Source organism: Lathyrus oleraceus, chromosome 3, assembly GCF_024323335.1.
Source record: "Lathyrus oleraceus cultivar Zhongwan6 chromosome 3, CAAS_Psat_ZW6_1.0, whole genome shotgun sequence".
NCBI lineage: Eukaryota > Viridiplantae > Streptophyta > Magnoliopsida > Fabales > Fabaceae > Lathyrus > Lathyrus oleraceus.
The window spans coordinates 165658968-165684360 of NC_066581.1; the positions used below are offsets into that span (position 1 = coordinate 165658968).

Here is a 25393-nt window from a genome sequence, read left to right on the forward strand (position 1 = left end):
CTTATATCAAGATTACAAAAACTGAACTAGATTTGTTCAATTTGTATAATTCCTTACTCATTTTATATATGAATGAAACCTTTTTTTCTTCTTTTTCTTTTATATCTTTTAAAACTTATACCTCTAAAAATAAACTCTTGAATCCTTAATTTTTTTTAGTTTTTTTTAATCAAAATCACCTCCAATGCATTATATTTTACAAGTCTTGAAGTTTTAAGGGTTCCAAAACAGATGAAACAATAGGGTGCATGATTTAACCTAATGAAGAAAAAAAAAGTCACTTCATCTAGCAAAGTATTAGTAATTTAACTCATCCATAATCTTTTATCTATTTAATTTCTATCTTTAATTTTAGTTTTACAATTCCTCTCTAGTACTTATATTAACTATTTCAATCTGCATAACATCCGGATCCGGATGGTCGCAGATTGAAAACAATTCAAACAAATCCAGTCCGATTTCTTAATTCTTCTAGCCTAAAACTTAATATTTTAAAATCGGCCTCGATATCAGCATGGATCATGGCCGGAAGAAGAAGAAAAAGAACAATTGAAGATCTCCAGCATGTTGTCCAAGATCAAATTCTAGCTACTCAATAAATCTCACTCTCATACAAAAAAACAACACCAACAATTGCATCATAAACTACAACTCTCAAGTTTCATCTACTTTTTTTCTTAACACAAGAAAACACATTTATCTAGTCAAAAGTTTAAATAACAAAAACACAGCAACATGCAACATTCTCTAACGCATGGTTTTAGGAACAAATGAAGTCCAACTTGGTCCGGAAAAAGATATCAGGAATGAAGTTGTTTATATGACTCCATGTTAATTCAGTAATATACACGAACATGACTCCATCCTATTTGATATCTTTCCCGAAATTTCAAAGATGTTTAATGTTTTCCAACAAAAGGATACTGAATTTTTTTACTTCCTGATAGAGAGGAGTTCAAAACTCCGCAGAGGATCATCGCGGTTGCCTCTGGTAGATCCTGGTCGTGTGTAGGTTGGTTGTTTGGTCTCGTACATAGGTTGCACTCTATGTGCGGTTGATGGACGGCTACCAGATGAGGTCAGACGGCCAGTACGACTGTCAGTATGATCACCAGATGAACTTGGCTTGGATGTTGATGAGATTATAGGTCTTCTTGAACTGCTGCCGTATCGGCCAGAATTGCGTCCCTTTTCTTGATCATGATGCTGAATTGACAAGGTAACATATTAGGATAAATAATCCCAACAGAGATTCTCAAAGTAATGATTTAGAAAATCTGTTAAAAACAATTTTGTTACCGCATCCTTGGGCATCGCTGCTACATCTTCAAAACCCCTATGTTTAGAATGATCGCGGCGAGGACTAGAACTTGTTGGGTTCCTCCGCGAGAATGCTTCAACAGCCCCAGAGAATCTCTCTCGAAGCTCTTTCCCGACTGAAAGAAGTAAATGCACAAGTAATTATTGACAAAAAACATGAGAAAAGCGCGGTATTTGACCACTGTTGATAACAATTAGTAGCAATGAAATGATATTATAGTTGGATGCTTTTAGACTATGTAAGAGCCTTTTATTTGTGACATCTCTGTTACTATTTGTTAGAGTTAGTTACAAAGGGTGTATGTTAAGCCTATATAACCTCTTGTTATCTTTCTGTTTTAATCAATCAAAACAGAATTCAAAGAACATTGTAGAATGCATTTCTGCATCTCATTCACCATTTCTAAAATGGTATCATAGAACCAGGTTCTCATCTATCTCTGATCATGACAGAACCACCACCTCCGTCGCAATCGTCTTCAAAACAGGATCTCGTTACTTTTAAGTTGAAGATTTCTGAAAAGCTTGAGAGAAGAATTTCCTTGTTTGGTGCCAACAAATTAATGGTAATATTTGTTTTAGCTTTAAAAAAAAATTCTTTGTATTTTTAAAAATGATTTTAATGAAAACGTTTTTCAAAATATTAAAAGTTTTTTAAAATCAGTTTGTTATAAATTGAAAGACTAATTTTAGTATCTTATAATATAAATATATATTACCGAAGATTAAAACATAATCAAAATTATAATTTTTTCAAAAAGTTGTATTTCAAAAATGATTTTTATGAAAAGATATATGAATTAGTTTCAAAATTAAATGATTTTTTAAAATTTTGATATCCAAAAAAAAAAAATTTAACTTTTATTAAAAAATCTTTGTAAATTTTTTTTAACAAAAATATGTAACACTATAAAAACCATTTAAAAAAATAATAATATACGACCCTAAATTGTTTGTGAATGAGCACAATCTTCAAAGCTTCTTAATCTTATTGTGAAATTCCAGATCGGTAAATTACCGATGCAACCACTGATTCTGCGATAGAGAACCCAAACTTTAGATCCTGGACGCAGCATTATCAATGGATGCTTTCCTGGCTTCAGTCTACTATCACGAGTTCTGCTATGACTCGAATTCTTGGTTGTGAGGTTGTCAAGATCGGGATCTTGCATATGATCGGAAGGAGATAATAACATCGTAAAACATAAGATCGTAGCTAAGATCGGAAGATTCTACCCGATTATTTTTGTAGATCGAGAGGGGTTAGCAAGATCAGAAAACATAGGATCGTATCAAAAATTGTACAATCCTACTAAAACGAAGAAAAAAACTATATTCAAGTATTTTTACATATATTTTGTTACGCTAGTATATAGTGGGAAATGACCCTTTTTCAAATTCTTTAGACATGTATGATTTGGTTTTTATGCTTTATTACTATCATCAAAGTAACATCTGTCAGACAATAGAGACATATTTGATCCATCGTTTGGTTTATCATAAGTCAATTATTTAAAACAAACCCTACAACCGAGATGTTTATTCTCTAAACTCTAAAATCTAAAAACTTCATTGCAAAAGGCATGCATTCATCACTGCCAAACAGTAATTGATGCGCCTGTGCATCTCGTCATCCTTTTTAACATGTAATAGTGGTGGCCGAAAAACGGCTAATCCTGGCCATAACTGGCCAAGATAGCACAAAATCCATGACTTTACTTTTTTCTTTTACAATTTAGTTATGTTAAGAAATGTGGTTGGGCCTAACTCAACCCTATAAAACCGGTTGGTAGAGTGAGGACTGTCCCCACTTATAAACACATGTTCAGGCCATATATTGTCCGATGTGGGACTCTTAACAAGTTACAACACAAGATTTAACTCAAGATCGTTGGGGTGAGTAAGATTGTAAAATCTTATGATTTTAAGATCTAGATCGAGATCTTGACAAGCACGCACATCACACCTCTGAACGCGTATTCATGATCATTTCCAGAAATTGACTTGTAGTCGTGGACGTCAATTACGCTTAGAGATGCGTGCAACTACATTAAAATTCTTGTCGATTCTCTTGCTTCTGTTGGTGATCCTATTCCCCCTCAACAACACATTGATGTGATACTTGAAGGACTGCTACAGGATTACGAATCTGTTATTTCTGTTATTGAGAGCAAATTTGAGTTAATAGGATTCGATGCGACTTTCCATGGACAACTAGAAGATCCAACTTGATGTGGCTTCCATTAACCTCGCACAGTCCAAACCAAAAACTGATGCTCCTTCCATAGGCAAAAATCTATCAAATGCTCATCTAACTACTGGAAACTCAGATGGATCTGGTTCCTCCTTTCAATCCTTACTTCGTTGAGGCGTCTCGCATGGAAGAGGAGGTGGAGGACAGGCAGGGGACATTTTAGCAAAATCCAGTGTCAGGTTTGCTTAATTTGGCCACACTGCTTCTACCTGTTATCATCGTTTTAATCAGAAATTACAGGCACCTATAACTGCTGATTATCATGGCAATCCTCAAGGTCTTTCACAAGGATATCAAGGTTATTTTTCTCAAACTGCTTCTACCTGTTATCATCGTTTTAATCAGCAATTTCACGCACCTATAACTGTGGATTATCATGGCAATCCCTCAAGGTTTTTCACAAGGATATCAATGTTATTTTTCTCAAGCACGTTCTCCATCTCATGGCTTTCAAACTCACTGGAATTATCTCCAAACCTAGCGTACTTATAGACCTCCCGTCCCTGTGCAACCGAATGCCATGCTAACCAACACTATCAATGCCTTTCCTAATACCAACTCAACCTGGTTCCATGTTCCCTATGAAGGTCCTGACCAGATCTTTATAGAGATTGGTCAAGGTCTGACTATTCGTTCCTCTGGCTCCACCTCCTTTTTATCTCCTTTAGACCTAATAGAAGTCTTGTGTTACATAATTTACTTCATGTTCCCTCTATAACAAAGAAATTGATTAGTGTTAGTTGTTTTGCAATGAATATCTATGTTTTTTCAACTTCATCGTGATAACTCTGTTGTCTCATCCCAGGTTACTAGTCAAGATCTTCTACAAGTTAGTGTTGGTAGTGATGGCCTCTGAGTTCCTGCTTCCTACCTTGTCAGTCAACCTACAGGTGCTGATCCTAGCTTTAGTTTTCCTTGGATGTGCTTGTTTTCCGTTACTCCGTCCCTATAATACTCGCAAGTTGTCTTTTCGTTCTCATGAGTGTCTACTTTTAGGATATTCCAAACCTCATAAGGGTTACAAGTGTCTATCCCCATCAGCCAGACTTTACATCTCTAAGGATGTAATTTCAACGAGTCTATAATTCCTTACCATGACCTATTCGTCTCTACCACTGTTCCATCTACTTCCAGAAATGGTTCCATCACTATCCTTTAGTCGACATTCTCTTTCCAAATCCCATCGTCGCTAATTAACCTACCAATATCCCATCTCCTATTGCTTCTCATTCTTTGATTAAAAATTCTTGACAGCCCAAGCTTTAGACATTGGGAATTAAAGGATGACAAATTTATTATCTTATGTGTCCAAAAGAGAGTATACCTGAGGTCTTTTCTGGCCTCTGTATGGATGGCCCTGCATTCATAGCCGCCTTGCCACTGTCATGCTGTTATTAGAACAAATATAGTTAGCAAGTGACCTCCACTAGAAAGCAAAACGAAAACAAGCAAGGTATAAAAGCACTAACCCTCCCTCGAGAGCTTCCACTGATCTGCGGATACTTCAATATAGTCCAATCAAAAATATAGTCAAATTGATAGCCTGCGTTAACAAAGTTAAGAATAATTTGTGATTACTTAACACAATAGGCTGCCAAACAAAATATGTAGAATGCTAATGTACAAATTAGAATGTATTGGATTGTGGACCTTCTCGAATAAATAGATCTCGAAAAAGCCTCTTTAAATAGGAGTAGTCAGGCTTGTCTTCAAACCGCAAAGATCGGCAGTAGTGGAAGTATGATCCGAACTCTGAGGGATATGATTTGCAAAGCACCTGTCATACAAGTGCAAGAATTAATGAAATGAAACAAAAGTGACAAGACCAACAATGGCTAATCCATTCAACACCCAAACAAATTCAAAACATCAAACACAAGGTCCAGAGAAAATATCAAAGTGTCTCTAAAAGCCTCATCAATCTAGCTAGTCAGTATACCTCTATGGAAGTTGTCATCTTCTTCTCACTGATCCTATCATATTTTTGTTTTTTGGTACCCGCCTTCAGTCCCTGCCAGGGAAGACTGAAAATAAAGAGTACAATGCAAGGAGATTGTAAGAATGATATGGTAAATATATCCAAATCTAGATAGGAAAAAATACATTTGTGTATATCAAGTGTCCAACCTTCCTCTTAAGAAGTACATGAGAACGTAACCAAGAGATTCCAGATCATCCCTTCTGCTTTGTTCTGCCAACAAAATAAAGTAAGATTAAAAAAATGCATTATAATTATTGGTTGTCAATGCTAAAAAAGAAAAAAAAATGAATCGAATTGAATGCCATAACATATATAATATAACTCACCAATTCCAAGATGAGTGTTCACACTCGCATACCGAGCTGTGCCTGTAAGGTTCTTGTTTTCTCTGCACAAGAAAAAGAGCTTTTCGTAACTAAAGAAATATGAATTTACTCAATTAAAAAAATAAAACTATAATGTAAATTAAAGTGAAAGAACATTTTTGTAGTGTATTTGGTGTTGGAAAGAGAAAACAGACAAGTGACAGTAGAGACCTGAGACCATGTCATGGATGACAAGGCAAATATTCATTTCAAACACTATTGAACTTACAGTGCAGAATCTAACAGTATCAATTCCAATTACTCATAAGCATATGTGCATGCTTGCAAACACGGCCACACTTGAGATATTTTACACTAATCTCAATTATCACTGTTGTGAATAGAGTGAATGATACTGATACCACTTAATATAGGTAAACAGCATTCAATTGAAAAAGTAGCAGAATACCTATGAAAGTGATGTGAATGCTTAAAATAAAAAGGAAGGCATGTAAAATTAATATGGAAACAGCATGTTGGCTCTGCCCCCCAAAGAATTTTTTGCAAGTCTTAATATTATATCTTGAAATAGTAATCGTGACAAAATTTACCTGTATGGTATGTGCTTATGAGTCTGAAGATCTCTGAATTTTTTGGCGAGGCCATAGTCAATGATGTAGACCTGAAATGAGGTACCCGGCATGATATAAATAAAGTTAGAACCTAAAAGAACTGGATTTGCATGTTCAACTTCATCATTTCGTATCAGAATCTATCAATCATTGTTTTTTAATGGCAGCAAAAAGGATTCCATTTAAATAAAGTAGAAGAAAAAGATTCAGAAATGAAGACATGCTCCAAGAAAATCCATCCAAAATACGAGAAAGAGAGCCAGAGGAAGTGCTTTGACTCTAAATGTGACCCAAGGCCAATCAACTTTTGCCAGGAAAAAAACCGTGAGTTTCAAGGAGGAAGTGGCCATGACAGGTTAAAATCCACTTCATGGTTTGTCATAGAAAAGACTCATAAACCTTCACCTGACCTAACCAGTCTTAACCAACTAAGCATCAAACACGACCGGATAGAATAACCAAAACCTTCAAAAACAAAATGGTGGAATAAAAATAAAAAAGAGAAACATACAAAATTTGAAAGAAATCATTCCAACAAGATAATATACCTGATTTGCTTTACGTCCTAGGCCCATTAAAAAATTGTCTGGCTTTATGTCACGGTGAAGGAAACCTCTTGAATGCATATATTCAACCCTGTTAATCTGAACAATAGTATGGACCAATTGAAACATTAGTATCACTATATAAGGCCTTTAACTTCATATGGTTTCCATTTTGACTTACTAATTGATCAGCAAGCATTAACACTGTCTTCAATGTTAACTTCCGGTTACAATAATTGAACAGATCTTCCAGACTAGGTCCAAGAAGGTCGATCGCCATCACATTGTAGTCTCCCTCAACTCCAAACCACTTCAGGTGAGGCACCCCAGCTGCAAATAAAGAACCAAGTTGGATTACTCAAAAGGAAACTTCTCATTTGTTTTCTGAAACCTTTTCAGTCATTAATCTACTTTAAGGGCATTGTTTAAGACAAACGATTTTGATTCCAATAAGTTTAGATTATGGACATCAATGAATTCATCAGAATATCCTCCAACTCGAGAAAACAAACACACACACAAACATAATGGAGAAATCATTTTCATGTGGAAGTTTAGCTTTAGCCATTAGTTAATATTTTCACTACTGAAATCTGCAAAAAGAAATAGCCATATTGACTTACTTCCTCCTTGAAGAAGCATATACAATTTTGATTCATAGTGAAGCTGCGGATGCTTGGTCTTCACGGGCTCCTGGAAATTTTTCAGGTGCGGGGCATTATGGTTAAGAATTAAACACAGAATATCACAAGCAGACTAATATCATTAACTGATAGGACAAACTTGTGAAAACAAGGCATAAGAGCATGATGAACGATGGAAGATAAACTACAACGCAACAACATTAACCACAATTTGCATCCCTGTAGAGATAATATGACAATTCACATAAAACTTCAATCATAGTAATTCTTCGTGATTCCTTCCAAGCCATGAGTATTGCTCCCACCATTGCATCGATAAAAGAATACAGGAAACTTCAAACTTAATCTTTAAAAGTAACAAAGTCTACAACATGGAATTCTTAAACACCACTATGAGGACACAATATGAAAGTCTATAGAATGCATGTTCGAAAGAGTATAAATCAAGGTTGTTTCATCCTATATATACACACAGTTAAGATACTAAAAATGCAATCGGAAATATGAAAACATTAATCAAACTCAAGATATTTATGAAATAATTCAATAACTAATCATTTCACCACAAAATAGGGTTAAAAACTTTATGAAAACCTAACATACCAGCTTGACAGCTACCTCCTCACCAGTTTGTACATTAACAGCTGATACAAAAAAAGAGAAACAGTTTGTCAACAATATCAAACAATGCCCAAAAAAGGAATATTACAATCAATATTTCAAAGTAATAAGAACAAAAAACATGAAACAAACCTATATAAAGCTCCCCAAAAGACCCACTTCCAATTTTCCTTCCAAGCTTAAACTTCCCAGCAATCACATGATCCATCGTGAATTAACCCGTCAACCTATATCCACTAACTACAACAACCCCTTTCTTCTCAGATTTGTTTTTGTTCCCAATTCAGCACCTAAGGGGTCAAAAGTCCCAAACTTTTTCCGATAATACAATCAAATCCAATGAGCTTTTCAAACCTATTCACCCGATTCGTGTGAAACACTAATAAGGTACAAATTCAGAACAAGGGCAAAGCAAAAAGGAGCAAAATTTACAAAAATTGTAACAACCCAAAAAATAAAGATGACAATTTTATTATTATTTAGAATAACAATACAACACAATCTTGTCTAACTACATTACTATGAGAGAAAGGAGCGAAATCAATCAACCCAGAGAACCGATTGAAGCCCTAATTTTCAGAGAACTTGACCGCATTGACCCCAGAAAATAAAATGCTAATGGGTATCAGCAACAAGACAAAAATAATAAACTTTCTTTTATGAAAATTAAAATTAAAAAAAAAATCTATATGTGTATGAAGGAAATGGAGAGATTGAAGAGGAGGGGGGTATGGTTAACCAACCAGGTATGAACAACAAGAGTAATTCCACAAATCAAAAAAAGTTTGGAGTTTTTAGAGAGAGAAAGAGAGATGTGAAGGGAAAATCTGGCAGGAGATTATAGTAATAGTTGGTGTGCTTTGTTTTATTTTATTTTATTTCTCCACATTTATCTATTTAAGATATATATTTAGTTTCGCTTTTAGGATAGGAAAGTCAAAAGTGATTTTAAAAGTACGTGAGTTGAAGTTAATTTGCCTAACCCTAACCCTATGCTAGAGGGAGAAGATATAAGATTTAGATGAAGGTTTACATCTTTTATGCATAACATGTGGTTGATTTGGCATAAAGGTGTCTTAGATATATTCAAAAGAGATCAAGAAAGAAAGGGAATGTGAATGGCACTCAGTTAGGGTTAGGGTTAGCGGAGGGTATAGGAGGAGTTAGTATTATAAGAGATGAGGAGGAGGAAAAAGGATGGTTGACAGCACGAGAAATATTGGGTCGGCGAAAATTTATGACAATCAGTGGTTCATGATTTGTTTCCTTATGAGGAGATACTAGAGGCTAACACATTAATTAGTTTAGATTTGGCCAATATCATTGACGTTAATGCGGTTTTGACCAATTATGACGAAGTTTATGAATATAGAAGGGAGGATATTGAGAGAGTAACTCAAGAATAATGAGGAAGTAGTGGTGATGAATCTAAAATCAATATTTATGGGAAACACAAAAAATTGAAATAATATTAAAGTTGGCAATGAAAAATCAAAAGGTATAATAAATTGGGAAAATAACAACAAAGGGAGCAGGCGGGCAACACATGGAAATATTCTTTTCAAAGGAAAAATAAATGCACACAAAGAAAAGGAAAGGAATCAATCTTGGAAAAGTTGATGAGTCAAAAAATTGTGACGATCAGCCAAAAACAAAAGTCAACCAGAAAGAAGATAATGATCATTCGATTATGAGGAGTGCATGAAGTAACAAACATGGGGAGATCATAAGGGGTCAAACAATAGGTTATTGTTTGCAGGTGTTTTTAGCAAACAATCACGAGTTTAGTTCACTTGTGATATTAACTCGAAAAATCTCAGAAGTAATCTGTGTAAAACAATTGTACAAGAAAGAGCGTGTGTGAAGTGATTGTGAATGTCTGTATGAAGACAAAACGAAAACAAATTTTAATAATGAAAAGGCTTGAATCAACGTTTTAAGGGGATGTAGCATCTACAATAAGATACTTTGCCTCAATGGTTCTGGCATTCATCCCTGAGCCAAATGTTGTTTTAAGGGCGATGTTACCCATGACCTGCACCTGTTTATCCAACAAGCTAACTAGGGATCCTTGGAAAGCTCCAATGTTGTTGGGATCTAGTTGGAGCCCTTGGAATGCGCTCAAGAACATGATGTCTACTAAGCTGCCAAAATCGATTAACACATGTTTCACATCCTAATTGACATACTGAATCATGATGGCTATGAGTTCATTATCATGGGGGGACACACCAATCGTGTTTTCTTTCGAAAAGGTGATTATGGCCCCTTAATTCCCTCTAGAGACACTGAGAAATTTCACGGGTGTGATGTTTGTTGTTAACATCTTCCGAGTGTTAGGAGAAGCTGGATTCTCCCCCCAGCGAAACCCTCAACGATGGTGTTGGTGGTTTTCTTAGAATTTTAACGAAACACCCTCGTGAGACGATGTCAGAATCAATTGTGAGTGAATGATGTGTGTGGCCCAGGTTAGTTTTACCTGGCCCCACGATGGGCGCAAACTATACTTGCTAAAATTACAAATGCATAACAACCTCTAGTCATAAGGGTTGTCAGAGGCTTTAGGTTTGTTGTGGTAATGAGAGTTAACTCACTTGAGGTGAGAAACTATTGTATATGTGTATTATCTATGTGATGTCGTTTGTTCTTGAGTATCACGATACTTCAGTATTTATAGTCCTTAGGACATGGACCCGAGTCTTTCTAGGATGTAGCAATCACTCCAAGAATGGGTGGTTGGTTCCCTAAAATCTAGGAAGTGTAATTAAATCTCACGACTTCCTATGTAATGTTTGTTGATCCAATACACATTTTTTATGCACGATCGTTTGTTATGAACGAAGACAATAAGGATTTGGGCGATGTATACGAAAAAGGTTCGCTTTATTCGAAATGAGGGCGCTCGAACCAATAAAAATGGAGACTTGGTAAGGACAATGGTTTAAGCACACTCCTTTCGCCCCGCCCCAAGGTCTCTTCGATTATACCATTACACAAATCATGACGTTTGTATAGAAAAAGTGATAAAAAAGTTTTTATATGGACAAATTTCATTTGTTGTTTATTCCAAAGATTATTAGATGGGGAGAAAGATCATTTCAAAACTCGAGAAAATGGTGAAACACTATTTGATCCTGGAAACCAAACCTAAGTGCAATTAGAGCACTTATGTATCTTGTTAATTATACATGTATGAATATATCATTTTTTATCAATCTATTAAGATATTTTTCTTCACCTGCATGAAGACATTGGAACAAAGTCATGCATATTACCTTAAGGTACAATAAATATGAATTTGTTTTATTATAAATATCCAAATTAAAATTAATAATTTATGCATATGCATGTTACTTTTTAAATCTTCATAATGGCATATTACAAACATATCACTTGTTTATTTTTGGTGGTATATTTCTTTCATGGAGATTTGTGAAACAACCCACGACAATGATTTGATTAATTCATGCGAAACTTTTATCTTTATATGAGGCAAGACAAAAATACATTTTATTGAGATTTTTAATTCAACATATTTAAAAAACTTGTGGTTTGTCTTCTAAAAGAATAAATATAACTACTAAAAATAATACTATGCTCAATTAAAAACTAGTTACATTAAAAATTTAACAAAACAATTTTTTTCAAAACTATTTTTCACACAACATCCTCGTAAAGTTAGTTAATGTAAAAGAATAAAAATGAATACTTTCGATTTATATAGACATCTTCACACAACCTCCTATAGGGACTAAGTGACAAGCTACGTCTCCAAAGTTTATCCATTGGGGTAAATATTTTGTTGTTTGAGTTAATGTAAAAGAATAGATGTGAATATACACATTTTTTAAATTATTTTTATTTATAAATGGATATTCACTTTCACATATTTTTGTATTTATAAAGTCTCAAAATATTTTTTTTAACACATAATAAGAGCAACCTAGGTCAATTATCCAACATTTTTCAATCTCCAAACTCGATACCACTAATGCACCAACATTCTCATAACTATCATTGTCTAAGACAACTGCTATATAATAAGAATTATCATTTACCTTTGAATTGTCAAACCTTTTTTATTTGAACATACCTTTACACACATTTGTTCCTCTTTAGACACTTAAGTCTTGCTATAAGGAAGTGAATCCTTAAAGTGCTCAAAAAAATCTGGATAATGAACTCAATAAGAGTATAGCCTTGTCCTTATCTTCAATATTCTCAAGATCATAAATAATCTTGTGAAATTATATCAACTTCTCCACTATAGATTTGTTCTCTATTATTCGGAATGAGTAGACTTGTCATTTCAGACACAACCTGTACGACAAAGACTTAATCATATATAATGATTCAAAAAAATTGTCCACATCGAAGTCATTGTTTTCTTCTTAGCGAATTCCTTATAATTTTATCTTTGGAGCACAAGATAATTTCACTTCTGGCCTATCCACCATCATAGTCTTCTTTATTTGTGTTAGGCGTGCAAGCGTCAATGCCCCGCACTTCAATGCTTCATTACACTTCTCTTGAGTTAAAATTATTTGCATCTTCAATTTGCACATCCCACAATCATTGTCTTTGGAAAACTTCCGGATCTCCTATTTATCCAAGATGATCACTTGTAAACAATACCCTTTTGTCCCGGAGTGACGCCACTTGTTGTAAAAAAAACAATACCCTTTTGCCCAGAGTGACGCCACTTGTTGTAAAAAAAACAATAGAATAATTCAAAACAATTAAGAAGAATTATTCAGAGTTCAATCACACCAAAAAAATTGATTTGTAGGGACAATGAACAATGACAGCTGAAATAAATGGTCTAAAACAACACAATAATCGGCGAGAAAGTGAAAGCAAAACCATAATAAGGTAAAAGAAGATAAAAGATAAGAACACGTTATCTTATTTATCTAATTCGTTCAAATAATCTACACTTGGGGAGAAAGAACTCTATAAGTCATTATACTTTCAAAAGTTGTTGCAAAAGATTAAAAGTGAGTTAGAAGAAAAAGTTTTTTGAGTTTCCATAAACAAAATTCTATTTATACCCAAGTGTTTTTCAATCTCTCCAACTCTCAATATATGAATCACATAAGTCCAAAGTGTTTTTCTAAATTTCAAGAACTCCAAGGAATTACAACTTTTGTCTTTCTAAGTTTAACGAGGATTCCTAACCCTTCTCTATATCTCAGTCAATAATATTCTGAAGGTTGTGAAGACAAGAATGATAGAAATGCATTTTTATTAAAGTTGAAACTCAAGTGGCTAAACTGCTGGAAGAAAAAACATTGATCTTGCGTCATATCACATGTTTTTTCTTTACTTTAGGCGGGATATATCAATGGTCCCTTGAGTTAACACAGACGTTGGTATCAAGAGCCATATATACATTCAAGATTAAGAGAAGAGTTGCGAAAAATTACATAATTATCACTACTAATTACAAATATATTTTGATTTGTTAAATTCTGACTTGAATTCTAATTATATATCACTGTTATATTCTGATGTGAATTCTAATTATATAGAATTAGTAACTTCCTATCACATTTATAAAGATCATAGTATGCTCAATTAAAAGATAATTACATTAAGAAAACACATTTTTTCAAAAAAAATAAAAGTTCACACTTCATCTTCATAAAATTAGTTATATGTAAAAGAATAAACAGGAATATTTAAATAGTCTATCCTTTGGTGGGTTAATGTAAAAGAATTCGTGCCAACTATACACGTTTTTTAAAATTAATTTTATTTATAAATGAATATACACAGTGTCACATATATTTCACAACTGGCAGATAATAAGAGATTTACAATTCTATAGCTGTGGGTGTGACCAACAAAACTGGCAAGATTCGTCTAAGCTAAATTGAGGCTAAGTTGATTCTAGAGACAACACTTCCTTCCAGCTTTTCCTCAAACCAGCACTCATGTAAAACATTGATGTTGCCAAGAACAATTCAAACGTGAATAGCATCAAGAATTATATTTTAAAATGGTCAAAATGCCACAGGCTTGAGTTATGGCAACTATACTTTCTGAGCAGGTAGATCATCAAAGTCTGCCTTGTTATGAGGAAGGTTCCTTCAAGGTTTGAGATACTTCTAATTTGGGTGTCAAGGGATTAATAAACTTCATTGAGTAGGTTGATTGCTTGCAGACACATCTGTAATATCAGACACCTCAGAAGTCTCCGAGTCCCCGTCTATAATGTCACCCCAGTTTGATTGGAAGAGAAGAGTTGGTATACGCAAACAAAAGAAAATTTTTGAATTTGAAGGAAACAAATGGTTAAAAAGTAGTACGCTTACCAAACAGCGACTTGACAGATGGCCTCCTAGGTTTGGAGGTTTTCTTCAGTTCAGCTGCACAGCAAGAGGAGAGTAAAATCAATCAACACAAAGAACATAAATCATCAACTACCAGGAAATTTTAAAATGTATCATACAGGGGCATCCACAAAAGAACCAGAGACTTTTTTCCAAAATAAACCAACTATGTTTATGTTGTTCATCCCTTCCATAAAAGCTATGCCACCTCAACAATGTGACATTGTTGTTTGATACATTTCTACTATAGCTGTTTTTGGTATTTCATAGAGAGAAAAGATAAATGCGAGCCTTGGCTTGAATTTGCTTTGCTTCCGTGTGACTAGAAAATCGCATGTTCAGAGTTGTAAATCAGTCTCCAACTCGCAAGATAAGACTGCTATAACAAACCAAAAACAGATCCAACTCTTCTCTAGATCTTATTGCGGCGGGAACTTCAGAGCACTAGGTTGCCTTTTTTATGGGAATAAAAGAAGTGACACAAGGAAACACTAGAGAAAGCAAGCAATAGAGCAAAGTGGGGGAAAACATCTAGATTTTATGCTTGGCTGAGTATAGAAAATAAAGGGAAAGATTCAAATTTTACATGGTTCAACCAAAAGTAAGGAACAATGTTGTTACTTAACATTGTAGTACACTTGAGAAGGGGCCCCAAAAAAGGAGAACAAAGAAGATGACAACACAGCTTAAGTTATTTTTGAGAAGTGTTGAATCCAAAAAAAATGTTTTGCATGCCCATTTTGATAATTTTCAGAAGGATCGATATTATTGACATTCTCAAACTTCCCTTTGGGTATTTTGGAGATCACAAACATTAATCTCAATGAAATTTCTAACATTCTACCTATGATGAATAAATCACACAAGCATTTAGTAAAGTATAATGGATGGAATGCAATATATTTTTTGTATACTAGAAGTGGTTAATTTCATTTAGGTCAAACACTTTGTACATGCATACTTTAATTATGATTTAAATGTATAATTAGCCCTTGCAAATATATTACCTTTTGGTTTTAGTCTATAATATTTTTTGTTTGGCTCTAAACCTTGTTCGTTTGTTTTAGTTCCAGAAAAGTTGATTTATATTGAAATTGTTCCTTGTAATATTTGATCTTAGTCTTTACGTCATTCATATTGGAGACAATAAAATCAAATATTCTACCTATTAGAAAGACCAATTCCAATACAAATAAAATTTGCAAAGACTAAAACAAAAGGACGAGGACTAAAAGCAAAATAAAAAATATTTGCAAGGACCAAAATCAAACAAAAAAATTACAGGGACCAACATCAAAAGTAGTATATTTATAGGGACCAATTACCTATTTAAACTCTTTAATATTAACTGAACCTATGATCTTATCAATTAGGATCTCTTACACGTAGGCTTTTAAAAAAGGAAGACTTGGATTGACATAAATCATGAATGTTTTCAAAATTCAAAAATAGTTGTGGTAGTCCAGGAGGAGTCTGCTTCTTGCTTTCACCATAGGTCCTATGCTCAGGTCAGTATAACTTGGTATCAGAGTTTCGATCTTGGAGCAGTGGATGGTGCATGTGGATTTTAACATGGTAGACATGGATGGAGAAGAATCATCAGAAATGGAGGGTGGTTTTAATGGACACAATGAGGAAGATGAGTTTCAAAACAAGGAGGTCTGATAATAGGACCCATTGAGAGAAAGAGACCAAATGGGAAGGAGAAGTGTTGAGTTGGCAAGTTGGTTAGAGATAGTGGGGAAGTTACGCGTGAGTTGGTTAGAGATAGTGGGGAAGTTACATGTGAAGGGAATATATGAGGTTTGTGAGAGGGAAAGAGTGGATTGTTCAGTATCATTTGTAGTAGAACCTAAGGGTTGGGCAAAGGGAGGATTTCTTCTTTCTTTGAGGAGCTTTGGTTTGGGATTATAGGGAATTTATTCTATGTAATAATTTCTTCTTATCATTGATATAATACTTTTCTATTTTCTATTATCTCTTGAATTGGGTTCCTAACATCTGATGCACCAGTAGCTGGGGTAGTGGGTTGTGCAACGGAGGTAGTCAAGAAGTGATGGTGGGATTTAAGTTCTCAATTAGGCTTAACCGATTTACTGCACCAAAACACAACATCAGTCATATAGAGGTAAGAGTAAATGGAATGGATGAATCAAGCCTGCTGGTCAATTGCCCCGTCACCAAAACCGCTGGCATAAGCTCTGTGTAAAAGAAGAGTAGCAAATTTGGTGCAAGCTGAGATGGCAGCAGTACCTAGAAGAAGGGAAATGAGGAAGAACAGGAGAGAAATCTCATTGTGTTATCTAATGGATTGAGCCCAAGGTGCTTATCCCGAGTTTGAGATTGAAAACAAGCTCAAAGCCGAGAAGGGGGGTGAAGATGTGGAACGTAGCACCAGAGAAAGAACATAGCAGCAATATACTTTTATGTCACTAACTAATTATGAGTTTTATCAATCAAGATAGTTGTTAGTTATGATCTTGTCAATTAGGACCCCTTTCTTATCTGTAGCATTTTAAATAGGCAGACTTCCATTGGAACAAATTTTCAACAATTGTATTCAAAATTTAGACAAATGGATGTCTTAAACATAAGGGGTCATAAATATATCTTTCAACCTTGGAAATATCACAACCAATAGCCCCTGAATTTCTCCCCAAAATTAACACATTCCATCGGCCTGTAAATCATGGGTGATAAGTCTTCGTGTTTAAGAAGAGAGAAAGGAACGGAAGAACCAGGAAGTTTGAAGAAGTGTGTTAAGGTGAAAAGGGAGAGTTTGAGTAGTATGTAGTAACAGAATAAACAAATGGCAGCACGACATTGAAAGAGGGATGTGGGAAGCATGGAAAATGGGAATATGCTAGGGGAGGAAAAGAAGGTCAAGATGGGGTATTGGATAAATTGGTAATCAGGGGTGGCGAAGCCAGGGGCAGAGAAAGCATATTCTTCCTTCTCAGATATTTCCCTCTTTATTTCTGCAACTTTTACTCTAGTAAGGAGCTATTCTCCATTGCTTTTGTCAATAAAATTTAATGCCTATCAACATATCCATCTTATGATAAGCGGAGCATCTGTCAAACAAGAATAATAGCTAAAACTAAAATCATACGACAACACAAAATATAAATTTGTAGCAGACATAATTAACATAAAAATGATCACTCATAATAAAAGAAAAGAGAGACGTGTACCCATCCCAGGAACTTGATAGTCGTTTACAATTTCAAAGTTCTTGTATGTGTATCCCACAAAATTGAAGTCCTTGGATGAAAGCATCTGCAACATCCCAATGAGCAAGACAGAAGAATGAGAAAAAAGAAACATATATAGGATAGGGATAACACAGCCAACATATTGAAGATAAAAGAACTATAAGAAAACAGGCAAAGAAGTGTTATGAAAGTCTCGACAGATATCAGTTATGAGCAAGACAGCCACTGGCTAGCTTTAGAAAGACATGTTCATTTTTCTTGCTAATTGTCTGTTACTACTACATCTGTGACTCAAGTCAGATTAACATTCCCTAGATCATGAAATTCATTTCTAGTTATATCATGAACCATAATCATCTCTTTAGAAACCCCAACAGATACACACTCCTGGAAGAGCAACGACTTGCAGCTTCCAAATATTAAGGAAAAAGTGCATTCGTGTCATATCTGAAATTTTCAGCAAAGAAGCATGCCATGAATAATTATGAAGAAACAAATTGTATGGAAATTTCCAACACAGAAACAAAAAACCTAAGATTACCTTTCTCCATGGACCAGCTCTTGATGAGGAATGAGTCTGGCAGTCAGCCTGCAGATGGAAAAGTGTAAAGGGAAGATAACTTAGCCAAGCAGAATGACCTTGGATGAATAGCAATACGAAAAAGAAAATAAAAAAAATCTGAAATATTCAAATACCTCTTCAAACTTTTCAAAATTTTGAGTATCTAACTCATCATTTACTTCAGGAGTAAATGCAGCTTCCATTTGATACAACTTTTCCCATTGAACACCTTCAAAGAATGGATGAGACTGCAGAGGAATACAATAGACATTTAATATCTATATCCAAATTTATAGTAACACATTTAATAAATTAGAAAAGGACACACCATACAACACCTTTATTTCAACTGCACCATTTGACCCCAGTCTGTGGCTGACATTACACAAAAGCTGACTTATAAGATCTATGGCCTCCGGAGATAGCCTTGCTTCTTCAGGAAATTTCAAGTGAGACCTCCAGTTTACTATCTGCGTTAAATTAGAAAGGTAGATAAATTTGTTTAGCTATATCAAATTTGAGATCCCTAAATTATTGTGCATACGATCATCAAAATACACCAGATGAAACAGTAAAACATAATATGCTAAAGAACAGAGTAAAAATGAGAAGAAAACTCGACAAAGCATGGACAGAAAATCTTAAATAAGACATTTAACACTGATGTCTATTTGTTGCTTGAACAGCTCTTACAGGTCTGCGTGATATCAATCACCAAATAACAGACAAGATGGCTTATAGCTCCAAATAATACCAAGTTCCATTTCTTTAGAAAGAAAGCATTTATTATCAAATTATCAAATTATCAACAACAAAAACCGTTTGGTTAAGATTTCAATCACTAAAAGGTTCATCATGCCAAGGCATGACCAGGTCACTTGTCAGATGAAGCACGGACTCCAAAACGAACAGGACGACACTGTTGATGTAAAATATATAGGACGCGGACACCACCGCTATATATATTTATTTAATTCCCATAGTTAAATAAAATATAAATAAAATTATAAAAGATCTAAATTGAAAATCAAAATATGTGTACATCTAAATTGAGAAATTTATTTCATTAAAGAAATTCTAAGACAAAATAAGATAGTATTTTTAACCTTTATTTTTCCATCTACCGTCGAAAAGGTTACAAATGTTGTAATTTAATTTAATTTAATTTAATTTAATTTTTACTGCTCGTTGATCAATGTTGTTTCTGTTGGTGTAAGCCCTAGAGGCCAATATTTTTGGTACTTGTATCGAATAATAAAAGGCTTTTTCTTTATCACGTTTGTTTAATAAAGTCCCTAGAATAGCTAGTCCGTTTAATGTATCAAGAGTGACTTGATCATGAGATCACATTAAACATAAGGACAATATTCTTAAAGTATCCGTAGTCGAGCTTTATTGTGAAGTGGGATAACACTAAAGCATTAAGACTATTATGTATATAGACTGATGATCACATCTCATGGATCATGGATAAAGGAGTTATCAAGTCTTAAACATAGGTATGAATATTAAGAGTAATATTTATACTGGATTGACTCGCTATGAGAATACTATATAGAATGTTATGCAAAGTGTCATAAGTTATTCTCATAGTGATAATGGTGTATACCACTCTTCGACCTGAAATCACTGTGGACCCTAGATGTAGAGTCGAGTGCTTTATTGCTGATCCAACGTTGTCCGTAACTGGATAACCATAAAGACAGTTGATGGGTACTCCACGAAGCATGCTGAGGGACATGAGTGACCTAGATGGAATTTGCCCATCCTGAATAACAGGATAAATGTCTATGGGCCCAATATTGAACTGGACAAGGATGACACGGTCAGATCACATGACAATTTCGTGTCTTGGGTAGCAGTGATGTGTAGCTAGATACCGCTCACTGTTTATTATGTTAAATACATGATTTAATATAATTGTCAACGCCGCGAAAACCTACAGGATCACACACAAAGGACGGTTTGATAAGAGATAGAGTAACTAAGGAACACCGTAAGGTACGGTGCCCTTAAGTGAATTGTAGAACATCGTAATGTACGGTATACTTAAGTAGAATACGAAATATGGTAAGGTACCATGTGCTTAAGTGATTTTGGGCATATTATAAGATATGGGCCAAAATACACTTAAGTGGGCTTTTTAGCTTGAAGCCCACACAAGTGGTTCTATAAATAGAACCCTTGTGCAGAAGCATTCATTGCGGTTGCATTATTTTCGTTTTCTCTCTCTCACTCAAAGCCTTCATTCATACCCTTCGTGTGGACTGAGTAGAGACGTTGTCATCGTTCAACGTTCGTGATCGCTCTGCGAATCTGCATCAAAGGTATTGATCGTCACAAGAGATCTGCACCAAAGGTTTCAATCGTCACAAGAGGTAAATATTCTATCACTGATCATGACCATTCGTAAGGATCTCTAAAGGAGAAAATTTTAATTTCCGCTGCGTTTTGGACCGCAATTCTCCTTCAATTTCAACAAATCTTTAACCTTTATAGATGTGTTTTGACATGTATCTAAGGTGTGTCGAAGCAAAGAAAAACACCTGTATGAGTCGTCAACACGTGTCACATGGGTGCTGGACACCAATCCAAGGAGTGTCGAGGATAAGAAAAAAATTGGGACACTAGTTTGAGTTGGTGTGACAGGTGTCATACGAGTATAATAGGAGTGTCGGACACCATGACACACGCCTAATCCTTGAGGCGCCCGTGCAATGTCACCATATATTAGGATTAGAACAAGTGGCGGGTTCATCATGGCAAAGATGAATTAACAAAGTGGTAAACGAAAAGAAAGAAAAATTATCGGTTCAGCTGACTAAATTGAAAAAACTTGGTAGTTTGCTGTGACTATTTGCAAGTGAGTGAAAGTTTATGGGAACTAAATACTCTTTTTAAGGGTATCTTGCAGAGGATTAAAGAACCAACAGAGAAGGTTAGCCGTCTGTAAAGCAAACATTTCTTTCCAAAAGATTACCTTCCTGCATGTTGACATTGGATCATCAGAATAAAAAGGTGGATATCCCACCAGCATTTCATACATAATAGCTCCAAGTGACCACCTGTGAAATAAATAACTGTCAATTTTCAAAACAATATGCATGCCCTGACAACGATAAAGCCTTTTATCACTAAGTGGTATCAGCTATACAGTGTCATAATTTCCTATAGCAAATCATATGTAATGGAAAACCACTTAAACCTAAACCCTCCCTAATGGTTTGAACTTTAGTTTGTCTCTTTTTTCCTCTATCTCAAATTACTGGACTGCTCTTTCATCTTATCTAATCTCCTTATTGGGGCTTCTATATGTGTTCCACATAAATGAGTAAAAGTACAGTATGCTTACAGAACATTTTTAAGAGAAAAAATAAAAATGTGCCAGATGACATCCCAAATATAGAAGTCAGAAAGAATCTTGAATTTAAAACCACATTTTAATATTGGAAATGATTACTTACTTCTGAATGAAAAGAATAAAATCGGAAGTTATGATATAAATGTGCCATAAAGAACATAGTAGAGTCAAGTAAGTTTAGTGCCAACAATCACACAAAGAACTCACCAATCACATTCCATCCCATAACCTTTCTTCAATAGAACTTCTGGGGCAATATAATCTGGTGTACCAACAGTAGAATAAGCCTGCATCATTTATACATTCACACTTACAATAAACCAAAAAAAGAAACCCAAGTGATCATATAGTATAAAAAAAACACAACACAATAGCAATGAACTTACAAGGGTCCTCCTGTTTTTCTGCCAGTTTTCCAATTGCTCTTGTTGCGTACGCTTCGGACCTGCACGATCATCACTCTGTCCAGTTCCATTTGCATTCTGACCAATAGAAAAATCTGATTCTTCAAGTGTACTACAGTCTAACGGTTTACATAATCCAAAATCTGATAGTTTCAAGTGTCCGTATTTATCAAGTAATAAGTTATCAGGCTTAATATCCCTGCAACATAACATATAGAGAAGATTAATTCATAACGTACAATTGACTAAGTTCTTTACATTTTTAAACAAATATCTAAACTGCTATGAAGATAAATAAATCAGACTCAAGCATCAAATAGTTTTCAATATATGATCATTTTGAAGACTATGTGGAATGCAACCGTAACAATACTTATTTCTTGCAATCCTGCATGAAATAGTTGAATTTTACATAGAGTATGAAATACCAATATGAAATAAATTACCGATTCTATAGATACCTATGTATATAATTGTGTTTATGTATAGATTCAATAGCCAGAACTGTTTCTCCTACATAAAATCGGGCTTCGTCTTCGGTCAATGTATCCTTTCTCATAAGTAGAGTCATCATATCCCCTCCCGGTAGATACTCCATAATAAGATATAGATAATCATCATCCTGGAAAGAACAATAAAGTTTGACTATGCAATTGCTGTCAACCTCTGCAAGGAGATTCCTCTCCGCTCTAACATGTTCAACCTGAATAATTAGCAAACATAGAAATAAGGGTAATGACTTTAAATAAACTCAGCATAACTGCTTCTCGTCAAAAGAGTATAATGTGACAAGACAAATGAAATGAGTAGAAACCTGGCCTCTTCGAAGCATTTCTGATTTCTTTAGCTTTTTCATTGCAAATACATGATCCGTAGTCTTTTCCCTGCAGACTCTGACCTGCAACAATTTCAAATTTCCAGAAGAAGTATAACATTAAGTGGACATGGCATATAAAGAGTTATAAACTGAAAGATAGAGCACATAAGTACCTCCCCAAATGCGCCTTTTCCAATCATAGTCAACATCTCAAAATCCTCAACACCCATTTTATGCCTCTGAAGACGCATATATTCAGTTTCCTTCTTCTCTAGAAATTTAAGTAGGTTATTTTGATCTTCCTCGGAGACATCTGCATCAGCCAACTTCTTTTCCAAGACAGTCCGCCTGTTATAAGCGACGAATTAGAAAACTCTGCAACATATTTGCCATCGCAACCAACATAATGTACAGCGAAATTCAAAATCTTCAATATCTCAGTCCATTTCAATCAATGAATTACTAATGCAATTGAGAATTTACAAATTCAGTGATATTTTAAAATTTTCAGTAGTTATAGAGACTACATTGATGATTAAAGTACCAAAATAATAATCATGAAATGAAATATACCGCTCCTTCCTCTCTTGAAGACTCTTCATCTGTTCCTTGTAATGGTTCTCAATATACTGTTTCGCAGCCGCTACCTTCTGCTTAGTAACATTCGAAAGACTCTCATCATCAACAGACACATCGGAATCCTCCGCTCCGCCCATAACATCGTCCTTCTTCCTCGTCGGAGCTCTCAGTCTATCTCGCGGTTGAAACTTTGATAACCAACTCCTCGCCGAATCCATTTTCTTCACCACCACCGATTAACATCCACAATCAAACGTGAAAAAAAAAGGTTAAAAAATAGTATCGATGGGAAAAGGAAGCTGAGAAATCGGAATGCCGCGTAATTAATAGTTGGGGAGAGAAAATTAATATGGTTCCGCGAAACGCTATATATAGTAAGTAACTGTCAACTTAGAGTGTTTGGGAGATTAATTTGATGATAAACTGGTTTATAATGCTAGTAGTAATATGGTTAGCATAATCTTCATTTCTTAAAAAATAAAAAAACTTTTTTCTCCTATTTTAAATTTTTTAATGTTTTAATTCTAAATTTAAAAATTCAGTTATTTAGTCCTTTACTAAATAATTTAAAATTTAATTGTAATTTAATTTAAACTATTATTTTTTAAAGAGGATAAACTTTGCTATATATTAAATCAAATTGTCAACTGCTCAAAAATAAATAAATAAAAACAAAAAATTGTTAAATAAAAAAGATTAAAAAGATAAAAATTTGATATGGAATTAAATTTTTTAAAATAGAGAAATCAAAAATGTATTTAAGTCTAAAAAAAAGAACTTCCTTTCATTTTATATTAAAAATATTATTAAATATTTATATCATCTTCTTTTTGTTGGGCCATCTTCTTTCTCTTTATGAGATCATTTTCTCTCTCTTTGTTTACATGTAATGGAGTCAAATTTTATTATATATTTTTTTCCGCATCATTCTTTTGAGATCTTCTCCCACCACTACTCTCTTTGTATCTTGAATTATACTCAATTAAATTATGAAAGTAATTATTACATCAAGAAAAATTGATAAAATAAAATTGAATAATCTATTGCAAGAAGTTGGTTAATCGTGTTTAAAATTTAGTTAATATACACTCAAACATTAAAACACATAAAATTTGGTAACACATAGTTGGTTAATGCAATGCAAGAAATTGGTTAATTCCATTAAAATTTTGTTTAATATGTCCAAACATTAAAATATAACAAAAATGGGTAAGAAAACTCGATTAATTGAGTGCAAGAAGTTGATTAATGATGTTTAAAATTTGACTAATATAGATTCAAACGTCAAAATATATAGTATTGTTTTCATATTTAATTGAGTATGGTTTGAGATGCAAATAAACGAATGGTGGACAGAGAGGTCAAAGAATGGTGTAGGAAGAAGAAATAGTGACACTGAAGAATAAAAAGAGAGAAAAAAAATTGCTAATAAAATCTGAGAAAAAATAAATGGTAACAGTGAAAAGTAAAAACGAGAGAGTACATAAATAAATAATAAAATATGGTCTCATTATATTTGATAATAGTATATATGATGTAATATAATGTGGGTGTCAAAATATCATTTCTGATTGTTAAAAGCCATAAGAAATACTAGTTTTTAAATATGAGAAATATTTAATTATTATTTTGAAAAATATTTTACTACATTTTTTTGAAAGAAATCTTTAATGAATGTACTTGCACCAATATTAATTAATTAGAGACCATTGACTATGTTTGAATATAAAAAACAAATAACGGATGGAACTTAATATATTAGAGACTTAAAGCGTATCTGAACAGAATAAAATAGAAAAGAGTAAACTGGAATAAAAC

At 34.1% G+C, this 25393-nt stretch overlaps 2 protein-coding genes across 3 annotated transcripts; both read right to left on the reverse strand.

The window, feature by feature from the left end:
• Positions 1–565: 565 nt before the first annotated feature.
• On the reverse strand, positions 566–9171 carry LOC127126027 (casein kinase 1-like protein 10). The gene is made up of 14 exons (XM_051054889.1): positions 8435–9171; positions 8285–8325; positions 7661–7730; positions 7219–7367; positions 7041–7136; positions 6472–6542; positions 5882–5943; positions 5702–5765; positions 5514–5598; positions 5225–5351; positions 5044–5117; positions 4899–4962; positions 1300–1436; positions 566–1206 (listed from the first exon to the last, which is right to left on the reverse strand). Exons 1-14 carry the CDS (start codon positions 8508–8510, stop codon positions 934–936), a joined length of 1389 nt encoding a protein of 462 aa, XP_050910846.1. The 5' UTR covers positions 8511–9171; the 3' UTR covers positions 566–933.
• Positions 9172–14013: 4842 nt separating this feature from the next.
• Positions 14014–23994, reverse strand: LOC127126028 (uncharacterized). Of its 2 annotated transcripts, none has more exons than XM_051054890.1 (13): positions 23570–23994; positions 23170–23344; positions 22994–23077; positions 22641–22882; positions 22162–22378; positions 21983–22062; positions 21395–21479; positions 18753–18884; positions 18549–18662; positions 18394–18441; positions 17832–17916; positions 14620–14673; positions 14014–14513 (listed from the first exon to the last, which is right to left on the reverse strand). In XM_051054890.1, the coding sequence occupies exons 1-13, from the start codon at positions 23791–23793 to the stop codon at positions 14443–14445; spliced, it is 1611 nt and encodes a 536-aa protein (XP_050910847.1). In that variant the 5' UTR covers positions 23794–23994; the 3' UTR covers positions 14014–14442. The 2 variants fall into 2 exon arrangements, 1 of the variants encoding a protein (XP_050910847.1); XR_007804876.1 differs by having other exon boundaries at positions 14501–14513; positions 17832–18299.
• Between the last annotated feature and the right edge of the window lie 1399 nt (positions 23995–25393).

What these genes read in the sequence shown, in the direction of transcription:
- LOC127126027 (XM_051054889.1), bottom strand. Translation starts at nt 8,510, where the DNA reads ATGGATCATGTGATTGCTGGGAAGTTTAAGCTTGGAAGGAAAATTGGA. An exon ending in TATGCTTCTTCAAGGAGGAA is followed by an intron (nt 7,368 to 7,660) that starts GTAAGTCAATAT and finishes CTTTATTTGCAG; the next exon opens with CTGGGGTGCCTCACCTGAAG. An exon ending in AGATGACAACTTCCATAGAG is followed by an intron (nt 5,352 to 5,513) that starts GTATACTGACTA and finishes CTTGTATGACAG; the next exon opens with GTGCTTTGCAAATCATATCC.
- LOC127126028 (XM_051054890.1), bottom strand. Translation starts at nt 23,793, where the DNA reads ATGGATTCGGCGAGGAGTTGGTTATCAAAGTTTCAACCGCGAGATAGA. An exon ending in GAAAAGGCGCATTTGGGGAG is followed by an intron (nt 23,078 to 23,169) that starts GTACTTATGTGC and finishes AAATTGTTGCAG; the next exon opens with GTCAGAGTCTGCAGGGAAAA. An exon ending in ATGGTGCAGTTGAAATAAAG is followed by an intron (nt 18,663 to 18,752) that starts GTGTTGTATGGT and finishes ATTCCTCTGCAG; the next exon opens with TCTCATCCATTCTTTGAAGG.